The 19,081-nt window shown below is 44.9% G+C and overlaps 2 protein-coding genes and 1 long non-coding RNA gene across 19 annotated transcripts in view; all 3 read right to left on the bottom strand.

Moving 5' to 3' along the window:
• Positions 1-2,420, bottom strand: part of SLC4A5 (solute carrier family 4 member 5) — a 136,296-nt gene extending 133,876 nt beyond the window's left edge. For all 3 annotated transcript variants that reach the window (XM_078349014.1, XM_078349018.1, XM_078349015.1), the window contains exon 1: positions 2,352-2,420. The gene's annotated coding sequence lies outside the window, so the exon portion shown is untranslated. The remainder of the gene's footprint in view (positions 1-2,351) is intronic.
• Positions 2,421-9,683: 7,263 nt separating this feature from the next.
• LOC144579253 (uncharacterized) lies at positions 9,684-12,226 on the bottom strand. The gene is made up of 2 exons (XR_013526439.1): positions 12,125-12,226; positions 9,684-9,831 (listed from the first exon to the last, which is right to left on the bottom strand). It is a non-coding gene; the product is annotated as an uncharacterized LOC144579253 (long non-coding RNA).
• A 2,304-nt stretch (positions 12,227-14,530) lies between these two features.
• The window catches only part of DCTN1 (dynactin subunit 1), a 30,300-nt gene continuing 25,749 nt past the window's right edge, over positions 14,531-19,081 (bottom strand). For 8 of the 15 annotated variants that reach the window (XM_008980485.6, XM_054244782.2, XM_008980487.6 and 5 more), the window contains 8 exons: positions 18,821-18,963; positions 18,374-18,540; positions 16,966-16,980; positions 16,647-16,780; positions 16,347-16,530; positions 16,011-16,090; positions 15,422-15,511; positions 14,531-15,010 (listed from right to left, as the gene is read on the bottom strand). In XM_008980485.6, coding sequence (XP_008978733.1) covers positions 14,873-15,010; positions 15,422-15,511; positions 16,011-16,090; positions 16,347-16,530; positions 16,647-16,780; positions 16,966-16,980; positions 18,374-18,540; positions 18,821-18,963 — 951 coding nt within the window. In that variant the 3' untranslated portion in view covers positions 14,531-14,872. The remainder of the gene's footprint in view (positions 15,011-15,421; positions 15,512-16,010; positions 16,091-16,346; positions 16,531-16,646; positions 16,781-16,965; positions 16,981-18,373; positions 18,541-18,820; positions 18,964-19,081) is intronic. The other 7 variants (XM_078349010.1, XM_078349011.1, XM_078349012.1 and 4 more) reach the window with 1 other exon arrangement.

Here is a 19,081-nt window from a genome sequence, read left to right as displayed (position 1 = left end):
GAATTTGAAGGTGAGCTTCATCTGGTTTGGTGAGGGCATAGGAAGGCTTGGGGCAGGGGCTGTCCCTCCAGGATGCACAAAGGGAACAGGTGTGTAGGCTCAGGAATCCTCCTAATGGAGGAAAGAGGGAGGAGCTGCCCTAGCAGCACTGTGCTTTCTTCCTCGTGTCTAGTGTCCACTGGGAGTTGGCTGGTGCACTGCCTGTCTCCTTGTCCAGCCCTAATGCCACAACAGCTGTCAATCAAAGTACGCTCCTTGCTTATTTGAGAGCCTTTCTACCTTGCTAGAGAAAGCTATCTGAATGCTCTCTGTGAGCAAAGAGGAAGGCAGGGTGGCAGTGTGAGACCACAGCCTGAAGTCCCCTGACTGCCACCACCTGCCACAATATCCTGCTGCCACTGTCCAGTTCTGCTGTCTCTGAGCCTCAGTTTCCCACATGAACCATATGACTGAAGTGGGAACGATGGATTTTCTCCCAGAAGGGAAAGTTCTAGGCATCAGGTCCAAAGAAGTGTACTGTAAACCCTTCCTTGTATTCCAGCACTGCTTTGGAATTTTTTTTTTTTTTTGCTTTGGATATGTTTCCCTTTTACATTACTTTTTTTTTCTTCTCTCATGAGGTTGCATACTTTACTTTTTTTTCATTTAAAAAATGTAATTCCAATTGGACTTAGGGAGGAAAGAGAAGTAAATATAACAGTTCACTTTGCCATCTTGAACTTGTTTTTTACTTCTGCTAAGGTTGATTTAACTTGGTAGTTGTATTTTTTGTTAATTTCCTATTCATATCTATGTTTCTATTGATGTGTTTCTTTTTCCTATTTATTTAGAGACAGAGTCTTCTTCTATAACCCAGGCTGGAGTGCACTGGCACCATCTCAGCTCACTGTAATCTCTGCCTCATGGGTTCAAGAGTTTCTCGTGCCTCAGCCTCCCAAGTAGCTGGGATTACAGGCATGCATCACCTTGTCAGGATAATTTTTGTATTTTTAGTAGAGACGGGGTTTTGGCATGTTAGCCAGGCTGGTCTTAAACTCCTGGCCTCAAGTGATCCACCTGCCTCAGCCTCCCAAAGTGCTGGAATTATAGGCATGAGCCATCATACCCAGCTTCTTTTTCCTAATTATTTGTAAAAGTTATTTATCATATGTTATAAATATTTTTTTCTTTTTTGTTTTTAGAGACAGGGTTTTGCTATGTCACTCAGGCTGGAATGCGGTGTCGATCACAGCTCACTATAACCTCAAAACTCCTGGGCTCAAGCAATCCTCCCGCCTCAGCTTCCCAATTATAAATATTTTTCTGTTTGTCATTTAATTTTGTTTATAGTATTTTTTCTTTTTCTTACAGAAAGGTTTAATAGGTGTGTCTGTGTGTGTGTATTTTAATAAAGTCAAATTTATCTATATTATCCTTTAAAGTTTCTAGTTTTGATGCCAATTTTAGAAAAGTTTAGCCATCTCCAACTTTATACACAAATTTTCTTTACATAGAAAATTTATATGTTCTAGATTTTCTTCTAGTTCTTTTCCAGTTTTGCCTTGTATTTTTAAATATTCAATCCATATGGACTTTAATTTGGTTGATGGTGTAAAATGAGGATTTAATTTTATTGTTTCTCCCAAGTGTTACATCACCATGTGTAAAATTATGTACCCTGTACCCAGCATCCTACACCCTCCTCCCCAAAGGGCCAGACTGAAATCCAGCCAACGGGACCTATCTTGCTTGATCGCATACTAATGTTTCTGTGTGCTTGAGTCTGCTCTCAGCCAACCATCCTGACAGTAGGCCCAGTGCCCAGTTTCGCTTTCCTACCACTCACCCATCCCTCAGACCACTGTGTTCTGATTTCTGGTCACAAACATTTCTTTGGCAAAGCTCATCATCAGACTTCTAATTGCTAAGTGGACAATTAGACGGTGGTCACTTTTCAGATCTTTGTTTGACAGACCTCTCTATTACATCTGATGTTGATGATTCCTTCCTTTTTTTTTTTTTTTTTTTCCTGTTTTGCTTGGTGTATTTTAGGACTTGTGGGCCATTCAGTATGTGCAGATTTATCTTTGTTAAATAAGTCCACATTGTTTTCCAGAGTGGCTATAGCACTTCACACCCCTACCAGCAGTGTGTGAGCATCTACCTGGATTATTTAAGGATAAGAGTTGAGAGATCTGAAATGCTCTGGTTTTCTGCCACCAGGCATGTGCTCAGTTTCCCCTTCGTGCTGTCACCCCACAGATCTCCTCTCTCCTGTGAGCTTGAGTCCTGCTGCTGGCCTAAGCCAACCCCACCACTATCACTACCAACCTCCAACACAAACAAACCAAGAGAGAGCTTTAAAGACTCACCTTCCCAAAACCTTGTTTTGCCTTTTGTTCCCTGTTCCAGTGGCTTCTCAATGCAGTCAAATACAGTCTGAACTCCTTGGATTGGCACTAACAGCCTTCTCCTGCCTGGCTTCCTCATTCCTCGCCAGCCTTATTTCTCTCCCTGGTACACCCTCCTCCCAAAAGAGGCAGACTGGAATCCAGCCAAGGAGACCCATCCTGCTGATGGGGCTGTAAACCGGTACAGCCACTCTGCAAAAACAATGTGGCAATATTTAATAAAGATGAAAGTATTCATAAGGAATGACCAAGCAATTTAACTACTTACAGAAACTTTTGCACATGTGTGCCAGGGCACATGAACAAGGAAGGATATTTATATAGCATGGTTTGGAGGTACCTAAACTTGGAAGCAACCCAAATGTCCACTGGTAGTGAAATGGATACATTCTGGTCTCTTCACCCTTCTTCACCTTCTGCCCTTGCCACCTCACTGAACTTACACAGGCATGTTAATTTTTCAGGTAACATGTCTTCATTTAAAACAGGAGCCCAACTACCTACTTTCCAAAATAGGGAGCATTTTTTTCCATTGAAAAATGAATTTCCAATATCATCATGTTAGTATGGATAAAAACTGGCTGGGCATAGTGGCTCATGCCTGTAATCCCAGTACTTTGGAAGGCCAAGGTTGGTGAATCACAAGGCAAGGAGTTCGACACCAGTCTAGTCAACAGCGAAACCCTGTCTCTACTAAAAATACAAAAAATTAGCTGGGTATGGTGGTGCATGCCTGTAATCCTGGCTATTTGGGAGGCTGAGGCAGGAGAATTACGTGAACTGGGGAGGCTGAGGTTGCAGTTAGCCGAGATCACACCATTGCATTCTAGCCTGGGTGACAGCATGAGACTCTGTCTCAAAACACAACAAAAAAATGTATAAAAACTTTGTAAAATGATGTGGTCATGTTTTATCATTTGTTTCTAAGGGTTTCTTTCTAGGTTTTCAGTTCTACATCGTCAAATGCATACAGTCTATCCTTTGCTTTTTACAAAGGAGTCAGAAGAGTCTTTTCTGGCAAAGCAAGCCTGGCTTGCATTCTCTATGAAATACTGACTAGCCATGGCTGCAGCTAGAGGGCCCAACCAAGGATCTTTCCAAACCAAGGGCCTTTGAATGTCAAATATATAGGTAACTAAAACTCCAATCTCTGAGGGAGGACAGTATGCCCTATCTGAACTCCCTTGTCTTCTAGAAAGGGTAAAATAGTAGCCTAAGCATTGGGGGGGAACAAACTTTTCTCCTCATGTCTCTGCAAAGGGAAGGGAACACTAGACCATTAGTAATGATGTAGTTTTTGAAGTACATTACATCAGCTAAGTTAACTGTTTAACCGTAAGTTCACCATTCCTTTTTTTTTCTTTGCATTCCATCTTAGGCCAAACCCCAAATTTTCATTGATATGAAATAAAAACAGAAATAACAAGCATGCCATCCCATCATGAGACCAACCACTACCTCATCCAATATTTTCACCCCTCTCCACCCCAACTGTTTTGATCTCTTTCAATGGGTGACATCACAGAATTGAGATGTTAGGTCTCAACAAGATGGTGACCTTTACAGCCAGCCTCTCTGGGGTCAGTAGGAATTAGCATTTCCTAGAATTCCTAGGTAATGCTGCTGCTGTTAGTCAGGAAATCACTGCTCTAAACCCAACTAACAATTTATAGAAAGTGGAGAAGACAGAGGAACTTACTAACACCATGAGGATGCATTTCAAGAAAATCCAGATTTTGAGAAATATTCTAAAAAATAAATTATAAGGAAAAATCAAGCAAGCAAGAAAGAACCTAGAGTGCCTGTGAATGGCCACTGCACTCCAGCCTTAGCAACATAGCAAGGCCTTTCTCTAAAAGAGAGTAAGAGATGATGATGATGAGGAGGAGATGTTTCTAAGCTCAGAACTGCAAGAGACTGGACTAGAGGCTTCAATTTACTCCCAGCATCATCTGGGAGGGCACCAAGGGTAGAGCCAAGATGGCGGTCCAAGGCACAGTACAAGCCTATCCTGCACTAGCCAGTGTCAGGGTCTACTAGATTCTGCCCCAGGCCTCCAACAACGGCTACAGGCTGGAATGTGGAGCATTCTTCCAAAGGAAGACTGCCTATGTCAATTCAGCATAAAATATCAGGAGAGCTCTTTGCTCAAGCACCAGTAGAACAATATGCTGACACTGCTGAGGAGATTATAGCTTCTACTTTGTAATGTGGTTCTAGGATGACAGTGCACAGGCATAGTGCTTTCATCGGCATTGGCTTCGTAGATGAGGGTGATGCCTTTGACTTTGCTATCTTCCTGAAAAATCACCTTAACTGGATAAAACAGGTATCTGAGATGCCCAAAGGATCTTTGGAAATGAACATTCATCCCAAGTTGGATTTGGGCTTTAAGGAAAGGAAGACCATCAAGTTGAGTAATGGGAACATTACAACCAAGGAATGATGTGTTTCAGCCATGTGCAGTGGCACACACCTGTAGTCCCAGCTACCCAGGAGGCTGAGGCAGGAGGACTACATGAGCCCAGGAACTGGGACTATAGTGTGTTATGACTATGCCTGTGAATGGTCACTGCACTCCAGCCTTGGCAACATAGCGAGGCCCTTCTCTAAAAGAGAGAAAGAGATAATGATGAGGAGGAGGAAGAGATGTTTCTAAGCTCAGGACTGCAAGAGACTGTATTGGAGGCCTCAATTTATTTCCAACCCCATCTGGAGGCAAGTTACTCTTCCCCTCCATCCTCCAAGGACGTTGCCTCACCAGCTGTTCCAATTCTAACCATGGAGAGAGTGCCACAGATATCCTTTTAGGCTGTGATTCTTCTGCTTCTATCATGACACCAGCACCAGCTGCAGTCTCTGTGAGCAGTGATTTGGAGAATCTTTAGTACTGTAACCATTCTGTCCCAAACCTGGCACTAGAGCCATCCAACTGACTCCAGATCTGAGTAATACTGGCAGGACATCAAGGACAGACTAGAAGGACAAAAATGACCTTGAGAAAACAGGGCAGAAAATCACATATCTGAGGAAGAAAATGAAGGAGTAGAAGGCAGATCTGGTAAAAGAAAGAGACTGTTTCCTAAATAATTATGATGTCTGATGTATGGGTTTGGGGATTATCAGAATCCTTACACTGAGCCAGTGGATATTCTTGAAGATCTTCTTACAGAGTTCATCAATGAAATGATGAACTTCCAATGCTAATTGGAAGACCAGATCAAGTACAAGTTGAAGAAACCGTCTTCTTAATTTGAAAGGACCCAAGAAAGTTTGCTAGGGTTAAAAGACTTGGTTACTATGAACGAATAATTGAAATAAGCTAGAAAAGCATTTGACAAAGTCAACTGTGGATTTTGACATTTTTTGTACTTTCTGAAGCTCCATTATTTTCTGGGACAACCATATATAGTAACTAAATATTTTCTACAGTAAGGTCCTGATATCTAACCATGTAAATGAAAGATGAAGAAACAAAGATTTTGTATTTTCAATTTTAGAATGTCATTTGAGATGTTAACACCTGCATTTATATTACCATACTTGAATTATTCAGTTTTAATGAAGATGAATGAAGGACCTTGCAAACTGCACAGTTCCTTCTGACTTTTGACTACCTACATGATGAAACAACACAATATTTGTGTTGAGTCTTTGTGCCACCGTAAGCTATACTACAGCTGTTTAATATGTGAAATCCAAATGGTACCTTTGACTCACCATAGCCTGAGACACAGCTGTGTCATGTATTCTTTAGTTTCTAGACAACATTAATTATTAAAGACAGCGAGCTGTTTTATGTTTCTCTTGAGTAGATATAGAAAAAGTATCTTTTAAGAATATTTGTATTAAAAGGTAATTGTTTTAATATTCTTTTCTTCAGATAGCAAGTTGGGTTTTTTTTTGGAGAAACTAAGTTTCATGTGAAGGCTTCAGTGGTGGAAAACTTATTTCTTTGAGACAGAGTCTCATTCTGTCACCCAAGCTGGAGTACAGTGGTGGGATCTCAGCTTACTGCAACCTCTGCTGCCTCAGCCTCTCAAGGAGCTGGGACTACAGGCATGTGCTGCCACACATGGCTAATTTTTGTCTTTTTTTGTAGAGATGGGGTTTTGCCACGCTGCCCAGGTTGGTCTTCTCTGAAACTCCTTGACTCAAGTGATCCACCTGCCTTGGTCTCCCAAAGTGCTGGGAATAAAGGTGTGAGCCATTGTGCCCAGCCTCTGGAAGCCTTTTTAAATTTAAAAGCTTTGGGGCTTATCCATACTATTTGTCAAGTTTTTGGAGAATTAATTTTGCTAGATCAGATTAAAGATTCTAAAACTAAATGCTTTTAGTAGTAGTTGGAATGGTATTGCTTTAAAAGTTGGTGAAAGAAAAAGCATTTGGTACTAAGCAAGTATTGCTTTGTTAACGTATTTGTTAGTACTATTCAGTGTGAAAATGCATCCTTGTCTAAAACTGTATGTGGCTATGGACACCACTTTTGTAGTTCACAATATACAGATTTTGTGTGCATTTAACTGTGTTACATGAAATCATCACTGCACTTAGCTTATAGCATTTAAAGGGATCAATGAATGTTACTGCTTGTAAAATGGAAAGTATTGTGTGCCACTTATAAATATTATCTATAAATCAGTACTTGGGAAAATTCTTTTTTAACCTATTGATACCAGGAATAAAGTCTGAAAAATTAAACAGAAATAAAATGATCTTGGGAGCAGGAATCTTTAAGAGGCCAGAAATCTCTTCCCTTCCTAGAACTACAATAACTAAACAACCTTTTTCTTAGCTTCCCCATTATATTCAAGCTGGTGTATGTCATTCCCCTTTGCAGTTACTTGCTGTGCAGCCAAGAGAGTGTCTGCCATCTCCTGTTCACTAACAAGCCAGGAACTAATGGGTCTTACCATACTCATGGCTGACTATGGGGAAATGACTCCTAACATTGTAAAAAAAAAATGTCCACCTTTTAAATTCCACAACTTATTTCAGTCATCTCATGGCTCTCATGTACCCTTTGTGAAGTTCTATCTAGCAATTTGAGAGGACCAAAACAAAACGCCCTTGCTACTTCCTACTCCACTAAGCCAATTTTCTGAAAAATTGATAGATTTGCCTTCAGTGTTTATAGATTCAAAATTTTGACAGGTATGGATAAAGACCTCTTACATACCCTTCTTCACCACACCCAGTGCTGAGTGCAGCTCCATCGCCCTCGTGTGTCTACATGTCTCTTTCTGTGTTACGAAGGTCATGTTGGTAGCACCTCCATTCTTTTGTCGAAAGTGCAACATCTTCAGCCAGTGGGTGTGGCTTGGATGAAGGAAGTTCAAGGGGCTGTTCTAAGTTATATTCTAGAAGTGTTTGTTTTCTCCATCCAGCTACTGCAACTGATGGAAGGCTTTACTTTGTATTTGCCCCATTATTTAATCTAAAATTAAAGAGTTTAGAATTTTAACCTGATTTGTGGAGCAGAGAAATTGAAAGCACTTAACTCTCATTCAGTACCCATGTTGCCTTGCTGCCTGGGTATCCGTCTAGTTCCCTTTCATAAAGTTTTTTTCAATCCATTAGCACCTCAGTAAAAATCTGCTACACTTTCATCATTTGTAATGATGGAGAGTCATAGCTTCAGCCATTTGACAGGTTTCCCAAAGTGAAGGCTTTGGTATCTATCACCTAGAGTAGTGGTCCTCAACCTTTTTGGCACCAAGGACCAATTTCACGGAAGACAATTTTTCCATGGAATGGGGAGGAGGAGGAGGATGGTTTTGAGATGAAACTGCTCTACCTCAGATCACCAGGTATTAGATCCTCATAAGGAACCCACAACCTAGATCCCTTGCAGTTCACAATAGGGATCCCATGTGCAGTTCACAATAGGATTCACACTCCTACGAGAATCTAATGCCGCCGCTGATCTGACAGGAGGCAGAACTCAGGCAGTAATGCTCCCTTGCCCGCTGCTCACCTCCCGCTGTACAGCCAGGTTCCTAACAGGGCTACCAGTCCACAGCCCAGGGATTGGGGACCCCTGACCTAGAGTACCTCAAAGCAAGTAACTCTCTCACTATTTTCCCTCTGCCCTTTTTCTTATACATGGCTTTGAAGAGAGTTCCCTTTTCTAGGTCAATAGGCATTAATTATTTGGTTTGTTAAGGGCAATTTGAAGAAGAAATAAGATGATACAACTTCTCTCCGTAGCACCTGTCTGGATCCTTACACTCTGAATGAAGGAAATTCTTTTTTTTTTTTTTGAGATGGAGTCTCACTGTTGCCCAGGCTGGAGGGCAGTGGCACAATCCTGGCTCACTGTTCAACTTGGCTCCCAGGTTCAAATGCTTCTCCTGCCTCAGCCTCCTGAGTAGCTGGGATTACAGGCACATGCCACCATGCCTGACTAATTTTTGTATTTAGTAGAGACAGGGTTTCACCATGTTAATCAGGCTAGTCTCGAACTCCTGACCTCATGATCTACCTCTCTCGGCCTCCCAAAGTGCTGGGATTTCAGGCATGAGCCACTGCACCCAGCCAGGAAATTCTTATATTTAGTTTCAAAATATATTCTCTCTCCTTGACTTACATCTTTTTATCTTTTTCTAACTTTGAGTCCATTTTTTTTTTTCATTGCACTCCCATTCCAGACAGCTCCTGCTGTCTAGAATTCTTTCACAGCCATGGCAGGACATCTTTAAATAGAAAATACTAAAAGGAAAATCTTTCTAATCCCAGTGACTAAGTACTGGGAACCTATGTTCTCAATTTTCCCCATATTGTGTTCTTTGCATTATCAAGGTGATAATGTTATGTATCTGAATTGCTGACACATTGAAAATGAAGTTTAAGAAGAATGTATACAAAGCAAACACTATATTAATATAATAATTAGAAAACAGGGGAAAGCAGACTCAAAAGACATTTGTAGTGTATTGTCTTTGTCTTAAATCTCATCCAAATAAACATACTGTAAAACAAAATAAAACAACCAGGGTAACTTGAATGCTGGATAGTTGATTAATTAACTTTTCAGGTGTGATAATGGTATTGTAGTTTTCTTTTTTAAAGAGCTATATCTTTTAGGGATACTAAAATACTTTTGGATGAAATAGGGTGATAAGATGTCTGAGATTTGCTTCAAAATACTGTTAGAGTAAAAGAGAGAGGAAAGGGGATAAAGATGAAACGAGATCAGCCATGCAATGAACAATACTGTACATGTAAGTCATTACATTCTACTCTCATTTGTATGTTAAAATTTTCCATAATAAAAAGTAACAAAACACAGGGTGAGAGACATCTATTTACTCTGGTACCCGTTACTTGAGCAAAAAGAGTTTAATCCTCACATCCAAACTCCCCAGCCTTTGGGAAAGGAATGAAGGCCAAGCGTCCCAGGCTGCCCTCTGAAGACTTCTGTCCCTAGGAGTAGTGGTACCTGTTTTGGGTGGCACAGATAATACAGATGGAGGGAGGCTGGGTATGGCCATGCTACCCATACACATAGAAGAGCTGACATGAAACCACCACAGAGAAGCAGGAAGGACCACTCGCCCTCAGACTTTGCATTCTCCAGGTGCCCTGGGCCTACTTGACAGGGGCCAAGGTCACCTGTGCTATGAAACTTCCATAGTACCTGGGCTATAGAGCATACCTGTTCCTAATGCAGTTTTTGCCTCATGGCTGTATAGGGTGGACTTAGCTCTGGGGCCTTGTACATTCCCTAGGATTACCCAGCAGCAGATTTGGGTCTTTGCATTGCCCCACCCCTGCTCCCCACTGAGGTAGAGCACTGAAAATGTGAACCGAGCAGGTGAATTCAAATTGTGGGAGTGGGGTGAGGGAGGTGCCACCAGGTTTAGACTCTCTCTCAGCCTTGGCCTGCTAAAAGGAGGTAACAGTGCCTGGACAGTAGAAAATCCGACAGTAGCCACCCACAGAAACGAGCTGAAAACTGGGACACTAAGTGCTACCTCTCATTTGGGGCTCAAAAGATGGTTATGTGTGTCACAAATACATCTTGGGAATGTGACTGCTTCTATTTTGTTTCCTTTTCATTTGTTTAGTATCAACCTCTCCCAGTTATCATTTTTTAAGCACCTGTATTAAGCATGCCATTTCATTTCATTTTCTCCCTGAAGATTATCTAAGAATATCACCTGAGGAAGGTGCTATTGGCCTCATATTACAAATAGAGAAACTGAAGCTGAAAGGTTAAGCACCTTCTCTATATTCAGACAGCTCAATAGTGAAAGAGATGGTATATAAGCCCCATTCTTTTTTTTTTTTGCCCCACTCTACTGGTAAATAAGCCCTATTCTTATTTCACAAAGCTGCCTCCATGCCGGGGCAGGTGATGTTAACCCTGCCCAGAACCCACCAAAATAGAGAAGCTCCTAGGGAACAGAGTTGATAATGTTCATACCCTGCCCCTACTGACTGCCAGCCAATCTGCTTGATTCTGTCAAACTGGCAGTTATGGCTCTGGATGAATCAAAGGAGGTTGTTACTATCTTCCTTCCTGGTACACTGAGCACCTCACCAGGCCTCTCTCTGACCATCACATCCCAGTTTCCAGAAGCTATTCCGCTGGTTATCTGCCTGACTACCCATTCTCCACAATCCCCATGAATGGATGCTACCCAGGACACACAGTGAGCCTAAGCTGCTGTCTCCCCTTTCTTATCACCGTAACCCAGTTTGTTTCCTCTATCCCATGGAGACTGCTCTGGCCAGCTCACCAGGCATCTGTGCATACAATGGCCACTTCCCAGAACTCACTTGCCCTCTGAGCTGCTCAATCTCTCTCCTCCTGAGAAGTGGATGCCCCTTCAGGCTGCAGACTTTTTAACTCTCAGGGCTTCCCAGGGCTCTACCTTCCCCTTCCCTCTGTATACTCTCCTCAGGTAACTTGCTGCCTCAGATTCTCGCAGCCTTACCTGACTCATACATCTCCAGCTGCTTACTCTGTGCTGACCAACTCCCACAGGTCGGTGACCACATTCTGCTCCCCTTGCCACTACAGGACTTAAGTTAGGCATAGGATTTGGCTTTCACAGTGGCCAAGCAGTATCATCCCAGCAAGAAAGTGGGAAGCTAACACTGGCTCCATGGCCAACTTTAGGCGGTAAACTATGGGCAGGAAACAGAGAGGGTGAATTTCCCCTCCATCCCTCCATCAATCCAAATATAATGCATGGTGTTTCTGTGTAGTCTACCCAGAGACATCCAACATGGTCAAGTGACCAGCTGTGTCTTTGTGAAGCAAGGGCCAACTCACTAACACTAACCTTTGATTTTCTTTTCCTCCCTTCCTCTCACTGCTCTGAGACTTCACCTTCCAATAAAGTGCTAGCACTAGCTTTGCCTCAGATTCAGTTTTCTTAAGTAACTTGAACAGTAACCTCACCCAAACCATGCCTTCAACCACCACTGACACTCTCCCAACTCACTCCCCTAACTTTATCTTCAATCTGGACATTTCTGCTGAGCTCCAGACCCAGTAGGTTCCAACTGCCAACTGGACAGCTCTGCTTGTACATTCTCACAGGTACCTGAAACTCATGTCCAAAATAAAACTAATCTTCCTCCTCCCCAAATATATGCCCTTCTCTTGTATTTGGCAGGATGCAGAGATGGAAGACACCCTAAAGGAACTCCTGCCTAAAGTGGGAGAGAAGTTAAACTTCTCTTAAGTTAAACTAACACTTAAAATAGAAATAGATGCTTACTGGCATAAAGCAGCGTAGTAGGAGTACATACTGGAGAAGAGAAGCAAGCCTACTGTGTGCCAGCACAGTGCTTGATGCTTGCATGCACTATCTCATTTGGCCTTCATAACAACCCTGTAAGATATCATTATTTCCATTCTGCGGGTAAGAAAACAGATCAGAAATTAGAAATCTTGCCAAAGTCAAAAGCAACTAAATCTAAGCATACCTAAAAAAAAGGTCTGTATCTTTCGCTGCCTCCAGAGTAGGACACCTACAGGCCACAGGGATTGGAGATTTCCTGAGATGGCAATGCCAGAGCTATCTTAATAAATGGACAGGACGTCAGCTAAAGAATGAGGATGGGGCGGGGGCAGGGAAATAGAGTGGAGGGAAGGAGATAGTAGATGGCATTCTGGGTGGTGGAAAGAGGCCTGAGAGAGCACAGGGTGGCAAGGAAACTGCAGGGGTTCACTAAAGCTGAACCACCAGGCACGTGGGGAGAGGCTAGAGAAGTGGACAGGACCCAAATCACAATGGCCTCATGTGCCATTCTAGTAAATTTAAATTTTAAAATCTAGACACATAGAGGAATCATTTCAGGATGTTACATGAATTTTAAATTTGCTTGGAGAAATCAATTCAGATTTAAATCAGGGAATGACGTGTCCCAGTTGCATTTTGGAAATGTCCCTCTTATCAATGTGTAGAACTGGTTGAAGAGAGGCAATGGAGGTAGGGTAACCAGTTTAAAAACTGCCGAAGTGCCCAGAGCAAGAAGTTATTTATACACAAAGTTTGTGGATGTAAAAAAGTGGACAAATTTGAGAGAGTAATGAGGACAAGCTAAACAAGGCTGGATAACTACCTCAGCTAAGGAGATCAAAGAAGAAGTCAAGGATATCCAGGTTTGTGGCTTGTCAAATCTACAATACGAAAGAGATGATTTCAGTTTTGGACATACTGACTCTTAGACAGATACCTGTGGGGCACTCACAGGGAGAGAGCCAACAAGTAATTGGGTGAACGAATTTGGCATTCGATAGAGCAGTAGTTCAAGTAGTGAGAAACCACCACCAAGGGAAAAGGATGGAACAAAAAGCCCTATCCTTTCAAAGTGCCACCAGAAGTTGCTTGGCCTTAGTGTCTTAACACCACCAATCAGAAGGCAGGTCAGCAGCCTGGGTAGAATCCAATCCCAAGAAAAGGACAATGTGGTCTGTCTAGCCGACAGATTTGGAGATGTGAAGACTCTCTGGTTCAAGACACAATAACCCTTCTCAACCAGTTCTGTGAGAATTAATCCCTCATATGTAATGCACAGCCAAATTTGGAGACGTGAGGTGAAGACGTGTTGTGCCTCTGGTTCAAGACACAACAACCCTTCTCAACCAGTTCTGTGAGAATTAGTCCTTCATATGTAATGCATTATATCCTATGCATCTAGAATGATACTGGTTGTGTACCATCCTTGAGAATATTAATGAAAGTCATCAAATCATTTTCTCTCAGAATTCCAGGTGAGAAGGGCCAAGGTGCACAGCAGGCGTTCAAACTCCATAACCCACTGACCTCCCAGACAGTATGCTCATTAAGATTATGGCCCCTAGGCTCCCATCTTGGAGCCCCCTCCTCCTGTCTGCCCTTCCCCTCATGACAGAAAGCACATGAGCAGAAGGTCTGGCCTAGTCAGGCCTGGCACTCTGCAGAGCCAAAGGTCTCTTTTTGCATCTCGATCAGAGCCTTCTGTGAATTTAGACTGGAATTCTTTCCCTAAGTGGGGAAAAAAGAGTTAAAAGGACCTAGCCAACTAATCTAAACTGGGGCTAATACCTACAATGCTAGGGTGCTGTTTACCAGCCTAATGGTTCCCAACTCTGGAAGTGTTTTCAGCAGATCTGGGTCAAGAGCCAGGTATCTGTTAAAGTTTAAAAGAAGCTCCCCAGGTGATACTAATTTGTAGAGGGGTATGGGAGTAACTTTTGTCTTCTATCCTTTACTAGTGTGCCACTTTAGTTTTCCCTTATTTAGTAAATATTCCCTCTGAGAGGCCCCAGGTCTTACAGGAAGACTCTGGCCAGTGCATCAGAAAGTTGGCTGGGGTGGTGATCATATCATTACTCCAGCTCCAGAAACTGCACTGAAGAGCAGTGGAAGCTACAGGAAACAGAGGTAGGGCTGGCAGAGGATACACTCTCCCAACCCTCCTAACTCCATAAATCAACTTAAGTACCTAGCCCTAAGTCTAGCCCTTTCCTCCTTGCTCAGAGTAACTTACTGCAAATGAATTTTAGAGACAGCACTCTACTGGTCGTTATGAAGTGGAGCCCTCAAATTTGATACAGCCAAAGTGCCCTCAGCATCACTCCTCCTCCGCTCCTGCGCTGAATGGCCCAAGTCCCACTCTTAACACCACACAGGAAGCACTGAAGCAGAACTTGCTTTAATCAAGGGGTGAAGTCCTCAATCAAGGAGACCTCACTCAACCTTTGGTGGTGGGGTCTCAGCCTACCCCCCACATGCCCTGAGGCCCCTCAGGAAGGAGGGAGCAGTTGAACAGCAAATTATGGCAGAGGCCAGGGGATGGGAATGGGGGAACCCGGGTCAAGGTGAAGGGGCAGGATGCTGAAAGGGTGGGAGTGAAGCTGAATGGGGCAGGAAGAGCTTAACCCACATGGTTCTACCTGGGGGCTGGCTGAGGTGGCTGTGCATCGGGCAGAGCGGCACCAGAGGGCTGAGGGTCGAAGGGGACAGCAGGGGAAGGAGTGCTTAGGAGATGAGGCGACTGTGGAGCTGGTGCAGCTGCTCCTGGGTCAGCACCAGCCGGTGTCGCTGTCCAAGACCAGCCGCACACGAGAAGGTCACTTTGCCCATGTAGACTGTGTCATCCTGCTGCTCCTCCTTGGCCTGGTGGTCGATAAGGAGAAAAGGACTCCAGATCAGGGGCTCACCTGAGCTGTGGGCCACTAAAGGGGTCCCTGAGCACTGAGACCAAGGCAGCTCCTGGGAGACTGGGGCTTCTGAATTCCTGGGCTATGGTGACCACATTTCTCAAATCAGAATGGGGATACATAGTCTGACAAGGGAGTTTTGAGCCCCTCCTGGTGTCAAAAGTCATGGAAACTGTTTATGTGCTAAAATATTGGAATTTCAAAGCTTCATAAGCACTTCTGAGTTACCCGTAAGATTTGGCCAGATAACCCAAAGTATGTAATTGTTAGACCTGAGACTCGAAAGTCCTCTTCCAATTCTGGAGGAGAGGAGGACCCACCTGAGCCCTCCACACTGTCCTGTCCTCCACCCCATGCTCCCCCTTACCCTGAGGAAGGCTGATGAAGGGAAGGTGGCAAAGTCAGTGGGTACCATGGCTCCAGGGCGCTGAGATACTGTCTCTTTGAGGACCTCATCCTATGGGGGAGAGGAAGAGAAGGGTTCATTTGGGGACCCCCACAGGCTAGCACAAGACCACTATTTCACCGAAACACTAATACCAAGGTGGCAGGGACTCAGTCCTCTGTATCACCATACTTTTGCTCTCATCTCCGAGCCCATCCCCACCCCTACACCCCTCCTTACAAGTCCTCATATTGTAAGGCCCAACTCATATTCTATCACCTTTGGGAAGCCATGCCCAACCATTCTACCTCACAATGATCTCAGCTCTGATGGAAACTAAAGCCTGAACCAGTCACTCTAAAGATGATCCTAGCTTATCCATTTTGTTATGAGACTCTGTCTTCTGTTTGCACCAAGACAGTGAGCTTCCACGGCAAGAACCCTGGCTTCCCTTCCACCTCCTCCCCAGCTGCTGTCTAGCATAGGGCTGGGCTCAGAGGAACTCCAGAAGTGTCTGGCTCCACCAGTGAATGCTGTGAAGTGAGCTCTGCAGGGCAAAATCTGAGCTGACCTTGAGCTTCTCGATGGTGTCACTCAGGGACTTAAGCTGAGCCACTTGCTCCATAAGCTGAGCCGACGGGCTCTTGGCAGCTGTGGGGAGAGAAAGCTTGTGAGGCCCACCAAGGCACTGGCAGGCAGCTATACTGGATTAAGGGTGCAGGAATCAGACTTTCTAACAGAGCAAGTACTTAAGAGGGAGTGGGTGAATCAAGCAAACTGAACAGAAAAGCCAAAGAACACTGCTGGGAAGAGCTTCTGCGGTGGGGGGACCACCTGGGCAGGGGCTGAATCCCTGGGCCAAGTGGAGGGGGTGTTTTAGTCATCTTGGGGGTTGGCAGGTACATACCAGGGCTGGTGCGAGTGATGTCTACTACGTGCGTGTGTGTGCTCAATTGATTCAACGTCTCCAGCAGCTGGCTGGTCTTACGATACAGCGCTCCAGCTGCTAACTCACTGCTAGGGCCCTCATGGGACAGCTTTGCAACATGCAGAGGCGGCAGGGATGCCAAGGATGCCTTCATCTGGGATCCCTGTGGGTGAAAAAAGAAAGGTAGTGATAAGAGGTGCTAGGAGGTCCTTGCCATCTATCATCAATGGGACAAATATGCTCCATACCCCATGCCAGTCCTCCCTGTGGCTCCCTCACCTTGAGGATGGTGTTCTCATGCTGGAGTTGGGAAATGTGCAGCCTCATGGCAGAGATCTGCTGGAGCAGCAGTGGTGAGTCCTTCACCAGCCCTGGGCCTGGCACAGACCCTGGAGCCTGCCCAGGGACGCCTCCTTTGGGGATTATAACAAATGTCATCAGCCCCAGTTGGAGAGAGTCGAAAATTGGGCTCCATTCCTGCTCTTCTCCTTTATTCATCCCCACCGACCCACCCCCAGTCCTGGCTTTCCCCTCACCCTGCTCCCTTAGCTCCAATTCCCACCAGCCCTAGTAACCCCCAGCCTGAGTTGGGCTCTACCTCGCTGCTGTTCTTCTGTTCTCAGGATAGCCCATGGGGGAGCAGGAAAAGATGAGAGAGGAGTTAGATGATTTGGGGGTTAGGGAGACATACCAGAGGAATCCTAGATACAACCTGCAAGAAAACCCTTTTCCTGATCATCACACTTTCTCTAACAAGACCCTCTGCCACCTACTTTTGGGGACAAGCAGGTATGTATGAAAGAAAGACACCAAACAGGACTGTGGCCAGGAGACAGAGTACAACGTGTGAGAAACAGTGGCAAAGGGACTGTGCACTGTACAAAGTACTTGGAACATGAGGTTGTTCCTGCCTCCCTGCCTCAGATGCCATTTTCCAGAAGGGCACAGAGAATGCTCCAGAGACCCCAATATGTCTGTACCCTTTGTGCTCACCAGCAGCAAAGCTGGTGATGTAAACACACTCCCTTGCTCCTCAGGATTCTCCATTACTCTGAGGCAACAGATCTTCTTTTTTGGTGGGAAGTTTCATAAATTCAGAACTAATGTTTCTTTAAAGAGTGCTAAGAACAATACAATATAGTAATTCTGGAAACTCTTTCCAAAGAACACAGAGCAGTCTGTACCACAAGAGCTTCAAGTCAAGAAAGTACTTAGTCACCTCTCAAGACTTTGACGAAGACAAGACTCTATGTAGGTGAGGTCAGCTGACAAGACCCAGGAGCAACTGGGACAGTCTGGAGGCCCTAAGGGTTTAATTGCAGGGCAAGGAGCCTGTCTTCTGTAGGTGAGATGGGTAAGTGAGAAACTGGAGAGTAAACAAAACCAGCAGAGGGCAGAGAACGAAGACAGCAGCAGCCACGTCCTGAGTCAGGAAACTGGGGAGGCTAGAACTGATAACCAGAAAAACTCTAGGTGAGGAGCCCTGACTATACTGAGCGACTAGGCAAAGGTCAGAACACAAGTCCCAAGTGAAACTGGGAGAATTCAGCAGGGGAAGATATGACCATATCATAGAATTAAGCCACATGAACTCAGTGAGAAGACAGTGGCCAAGCAGAGAAGCAATCAAGAGCAGGTATGGAGTAGGGCCGGATGCCCCAGGAGAGTCAGCCCAGCCTGCTGTTGGCTGACAACCCTCTGGGATATAGGGCTGGGCAGAAAGGTCAGACTACAGAGCCAGAAAGGACATCTACTAGAGTCCAGCTGTCATCATTATTCTGAACCTCATTAACAATTTAGTAATGCCTTCCTTTGCCCAGAGGAACTCAGCACATATCTTCAGGGAAAGAGAAAACCTGGTGAAAACTGGCACAGAGTGAAACTGTGCAAGCATGTCCCTGACTGAATATCCCAGAGGTAAAAGGGGGCAGAGGTCAAACTGAGGCCAAGGACAGAAGAGAGGACAATCTCCTCTGTGCTAGTGCTGCCTATTCTACTGTACTCACCACCAGCAATGCCAGAGACCAGAGTAGCAATGCCTGAAGGAGGAGGGCCCCGGAGTCCCTCAATCGTGCGCTTGGACTGGCTGTTCAGCCGCTGCTTTAGTTCTGCCTTCTCTGCCTCCAGCTGGTCAATGTCAGCCTGGAGCGCATCCATTGTTTCCTCAAACTCTCTGTGAAAGAGAATCTGGGCTCTAGCAGTGTCCCTTCTCCAAAGCACCCCTTGACTATTCAGCCCTGAGAGGTCCTTGGAATAGCCCTACTAGTGAGGAGCCAGGGCAGAGCAGCGCAGGCTTAGACTGGGGTGATGCAATGGGGTCAGCACAGGGTAAAGAAAATGCAGAGTCTCACTACAAAAGAAACTGAAACTGAGTAGGGGTATGGGTTAGGAGACAGAGAGCTCCAGCAGTGGGGAGGATTAGAGGAAGCAAGGCTCCAGGGAAAACGCCTGACTTCTCCTTCTTCCGCAGCAGTGCCTGGGTCTCTTCCAGCCGAGTCTGGACCTTCTCGATGCGCTCATCTGCATCCTTGGCAGCACTGTCCAGCTTCTTCTCCAGGAGGCTCAGCCGCACATTGGCCTCACTTAGCTCCTCTCCCTGGACAAGGACAGTGCTTCTATATCCCTGACATCCTCCCCACAGTCCCTGGACCCTGGGAGCTAGACCATGAGATAGGAGGCTCCCTGGGAGCTCACTAGAGATCCCATTGATTGCA

This window comes from Callithrix jacchus, chromosome 14, assembly GCF_049354715.1.
Source record: "Callithrix jacchus isolate 240 chromosome 14, calJac240_pri, whole genome shotgun sequence".
NCBI lineage: Eukaryota > Metazoa > Chordata > Mammalia > Primates > Cebidae > Callithrix > Callithrix jacchus.
This window is presented reverse-complemented; position numbering and strand designations above follow the sequence as displayed.